Below are 5,239 nucleotides of genomic sequence, written 5' to 3'. Positions count from 1 at the left end.
TGCAATAGTCGTGTAGGTACTCAAGGCTAAATATTCAATCTCCAATCTTGCTTTCTATCATGTTTAAATGACATACCAGTGCTTGAATACACTCTCTTATATAACAACATTTAAAAAAGAAAAAGAATAAGTAATGCAAAGTCAGTAAAAAAGAAAGGATAACACTAAAGTTGATAGTTGTAAGAATATTGAACATTTTACTTTCTGTACTTCAAAAAAACACTTCATTAGTACATTATATTAGGAATGTTTTCAATTTAAGCAATATACAATGCTCAACTGCAGCCGCGGCCATGATGATGGTAACAGCAAGGACGGAGGAACATTGCATAATAAAAGGTATTAATGAGTATGAATATAATAATATATCGAATAACAAAGTTAATATGTGACAAACTGTTGCATTTACAATAACACAAGCACATAAGCGACCACCAGATCTTTGAAATGTCTCAAATAGATATGTATGTCCGGATACATCTAAGTTATGACTGTGTTATGTCGGCCTCAAAGAATTCTCATTTCTAGAACAATAATTGAATTTATGCTAAACTTTGGGTCGAGGCGAGCTGGAATCACTTTACCACGTAATACTAGTATGCTATTCTGTGATACTAGTTTCAATATTTATGGTGAGTAATTCTAATGAAACAACTATCATGGCATAGTTTCATTTTTTGTTAAGTTCTTTATTTAAAATTTAGAAAATAAGAATCCCTAAAAAAAGCCCAACACGGCAAAATTGTAAATTTTACAGGCACGATTGAGCCTGTTCATGAACGGTACTGTAAAGTGCAAACTAACGTCCACGCCCCCTAGCCCGGCTTAATCAGAATTTAACATTGAAACATGAAATTTAAAAAAATTGAATTTAGAAAAACATCCGCAGATGTGTTCATACGACGGTTATCATGGAACCTTCAATGTGACACTTCCGTGCCATTCCATGAAAAGCGGCATATGGTCCCCCAAGTAATAAAATGCATCGAGGAACACTACAAACACTACACGAGCATTGACGCAACGAACTTTTCTCGGTTTTGTATAGGTATTTTTGATAACATTATAGAAACATTTCTTTACATTCAGGCTTCAGTGATGAAGTGGTAGAAATTCCAATCGATCCTCGGGATTCTCTTGATCTTGTCCAACAAAGATTAATTGAATTACCGGCAGGTGACACTGACTGCTCCCTGCCCATGATTGACGCAATAAATAAAAAGATTAAAGACATCGACGTGTTTGTTATCTATACTGACAATGAAACAGGGTGAGTAAAAGTAACAAGTTTACACAGTGAGCTTCTTTTGTTTCATTCTAAGTTATTCGAGTTTTTTTATGGAAGAACTTGCTGTGAAAAGGACTTAGAGATATTAATGCATTCATGCTAGGCAGTTGTCAAACTTATTTCTTGCTCCAGAAACAGTTGTAGCATTTTGGGGAATGAGATGAATTTTAAGATCAAATGTTCCGCATTGTCTTTAACTTAATTGGAATCACACAATTCTAATTTGGTTTTATTTCTAGGGTCGGGAAGTGTCACCCGTTTAAGGCACTAGAATGCTACAGGGAATACTCGGGAAAACGTGATGTCAAGCTAATTGTATGCGGAATGTCTGCAACAAGATTTTCAATAGCCAATCATGATGATCCTTACATGCTAGACGTGGTAGGATTCGATTCAGCCGTTCCATCTATCATTTCCAGGTTTGCCATTGGTCAGATATGAAGGATAAAAGGTTGCAAATGTACGACGCTCAATACTATCCATCCATTACAAATGATTAGAAAAGTTTATTTTTTATGTATTTTTCTCCAGTTAGTTTGTCAATGGTCATTCAAAGTTTGCAATTGATATGTGTTTGAATTTGTGTTTTTGAAGAAAATCAGCTGTTGAAATTATCCTATACGACGGTCTGAAATAGAAAAAAATCGTTAATAGTGCGAAAAATGGGAAAAGTGCGGGGTACGATAACTTACCGCATGAAGTTTTAAAGTTTCCCATCATAATCGATGTTTTGTTTTCATTGATTAGTTTATGCTTTAAAACAGGAATCATCCCAAGTATATGGCGAAAAGCATTTATTTCTCCGATACCAAAGGACAATAACAAAGACAAACGTGTACAACTAAACTATAGAGGTATTAGTCTGCTGTCAGTTGTTAGCAAAATGTATTCAGCGTTATTAAAAATAGATTACAAGAGCAAAATCTACTTGCTGATGAACAAAACGGTTTCCGTTCTAAAAGGTCATGTGAGGAATATGTATATACAGCTTGTACCATTATTAGAAATAGACTTACAGACAAACAAGATATTTTGGTACGTTCATTGATATACAGAAAGCATTTGACTTTGTTCATAGAAATATTCTTTTATACAAACTTCTGTCAAAAAATATTAATGGTAAATATTATAATTCTATTAAGTCAATTCTAACGGACACATTATCGTGTGTTAAACTTAACGGTATGTTAACAGACTTGTTCATAACCGTGTCAATGTCAGACAGGGAGACAGCAGTTCTCCCACAATTTTCGCATACTTCATAAATGATCTTGTTGAAGGCTTAAATCGTCTTAACAAAGTTGTTAAGTTTTATGATGATATTATATGTTGTTTATTATGACGATATTTTATTGTTATTTGAAAATGAAAGGGATATGCAGAATATGTTAAACTATATTAATGATTGGTGCAGAAAATGGCGACTAACAATTTATGAGTCGAACTCAAATGTTATTCATTTTAGATGCAAAGGAAAAAGTCAAAGTAATTTTACATTTCACATTGGTGCATCGGATATTTTGTTTACATCTGCTTATAAGTATTTGGGTGTTTTGATGCATGAACATTTAGATTTTTCGTACTCTGCTGATATTCTTTGTAAATCAGGTGGTCGAGCACTAGGTCCAATTATATCTAAAATTCAGAAATAAAGATATAGGCTTTAAAACATATACAAAAATATATTACTCTTGTGTTGTGCCTGTAACTGATAATTGTTCTTCAATATGGGTTTTAAAAAACTTCAAGAAACTAGATATTACACAGCATAGAGCAATCAGATATTTTATTGGTGAACATAGATTTGCTCCGATACTAGCAATAACTGGTGATATGGGGTAGATTTGTCGGTTAATATACTGAGACTATGGAATAGACTTGTACATATGGGTGATGATAGACTCACGAAGAAAGCGTTTTTGTATGATTATTTTACTGTTGGAAATACATGGTGTTCAGACGTTAAGCACATTCGTCAACAAGTTAATATGTCACATTTGTATGACAACAAACTTCCGGTTGATTTAAACAATATTGAAGACTTTCACTATACAAATCAAATTGGTCTGACAATATTACAAATGTGGCAAAACTGAGAACATATGTTACATTCAAACAAGACTTTGAAACAGATAAATATCTCATGTCTTCCTTAACTAAAGTAGAAAGGTCGCATTTAGCGGTATGCTTCCGCTCAAACTAGAAACAGGACGATATGTGGGATTACGTGTTGATGAAAGAATATGCACTCTTTGTACTGACAATGTTGTTTAGGATGAAACTCACTTTGTATTGAAATGCTCTAGATGCAACGATTTACGTGTTAATTTGATTTCCAAATGTAAAGAGAGTAGCAGTGACTTTGACAATATGTCTGATATTCAAAGTTATGTGATACAAAATCAATATGTAAGCGCTCCAAAGTTTATTGTAGAAAGTATGAAAAGAAGAAGGTTATATCTTTATAAATGAACTGATGTTTTACATAATAAAAATTTACTTGAAATTTTGATATGCTTTGCTTGATTATACAATTCTCATATACGGAATTTTAATGATTGACCACTGTATTTCCGATTAATTTTTCTATGCTTTACATGTTTTATTGTTAATCATTTATATGAATTGTATATAGCTTAAAGTGACTTATATGCCCAACGTACCCGGGTGTTATAATTTGTTACATGTATGATTATTATATTTTACATAACACAATGTCACTATAATAAAATTTACTTACTTACTTACTTACTGAATATGATTCTCCACCTTTTTGGAAAAGACCCAAACAAATTACATGATATCAAATTACAAGATTTTTTTTACTTGCAGTACATGTAAAATGCCGATTTATTTTATTTTTATTTGTTTCTTATTCTGTTTTCTTTGCGTATTGATTTTGTGTATGCATGATAATATTTCTAAACATAGCATTTCGTACCGAGCAGCCCGTTTAGCTTTTAAGGTCTAGGATAGGCCCACTCATTTTAACCACAATAATTTTCAGATAGTTATCTATAAATAGAATATATAGTCATATATGATTTCGTGGCGAAAATTTGCCGGAATTCCACCTAATAAATATTTAACATAAGATACTAATCATCATTTTATATTTAGCTTTGTTTTTTTCAGTATTTTCAGATATTGTTTTGATGTGATTGTACTATATATTTTTGTACAGTATTTTTCAGTTTTCATTTTTTACTTTTACTCTGGTAGTAATATATGATTGTGCTTTTATCTTCTTCTTTTGTAACTGACGTTGTTTATTTGTAAATACGGTACACTGATTGTGATAACTATACAGCTAATATGTGATTCTACCATGCTGTTAAAATATTTAGTTAAAAGGTTGTTGATTTATCTAAAACCTATGAATGGTTCTTGATCTGTGAAACTATTCTACTCATTTTCTTTTATCGTTGTTTTATTTTGTAAATTATTAAATGCTTTGTTGAAATGAAACGAGTTTGTTTGGTTTTTGAATAAACATGGAAGTTTGGTACTTACAATATGGAAAGATTCCAGAAAAATAAAAGAGAAAACTGCGATTATATCCAACCGTTACACTGGTAAATCGTACCAGTAATGTAGAGTTATCATAATTGAGATTTGGCAATTTTGTCTATAAGCTTATAGACACACTTTCATAACCGTTATTGGAATCAACCAGTACTGAGCAATAAGTGTTTCTTGTTAAAGGTAACAAGGACTTGCCAATGATGGGGTTTAAAAGCAGTGAGGCTAGCGATCATTAGATTACTAGTCCGACGCGTTAACCACTCGGTCATGCCGCCTCTTTCAAGTGCATGTAACTATATAGGGGTCGGTTTAGGGGATGACGTCACGAGCAACGCGGATGACGTCATTATTCTATTTTTAGAAAACGGTTTTCCCCCAATTGATTTTTGTGACGCAATACGTATAATTATCTGATGATTAATAATA

General features: G+C 32.3%; 1 protein-coding gene across 1 annotated transcript; it reads left to right on the top strand.

Moving 5' to 3' along the window:
* Nucleotides 1-262: 262 nt before the first annotated feature.
* LOC132745930 (RNA-binding protein RO60-like) lies at nt 263-4,756 on the top strand (the record flags this gene model as incomplete). Its single annotated transcript, XM_060734947.1, is given in 3 exon segments — nt 263-339; nt 1,090-1,270; nt 1,528-4,756. Coding segments are annotated over 3 exon segments (460 nt in total), but the record flags the coding sequence as incomplete, so codon positions are not given.
* Nucleotides 4,757-5,239: the final 483 nt, after the last annotated feature.

Source organism: Ruditapes philippinarum, unplaced genomic scaffold (genome assembly GCF_026571515.1).
Source record: "Ruditapes philippinarum isolate M1 unplaced genomic scaffold, ASM2657151v2 ctg1847_1_1_1_1, whole genome shotgun sequence".
NCBI lineage: Eukaryota > Metazoa > Mollusca > Bivalvia > Venerida > Veneridae > Ruditapes > Ruditapes philippinarum.
This window is presented reverse-complemented; position numbering and strand designations above follow the sequence as displayed.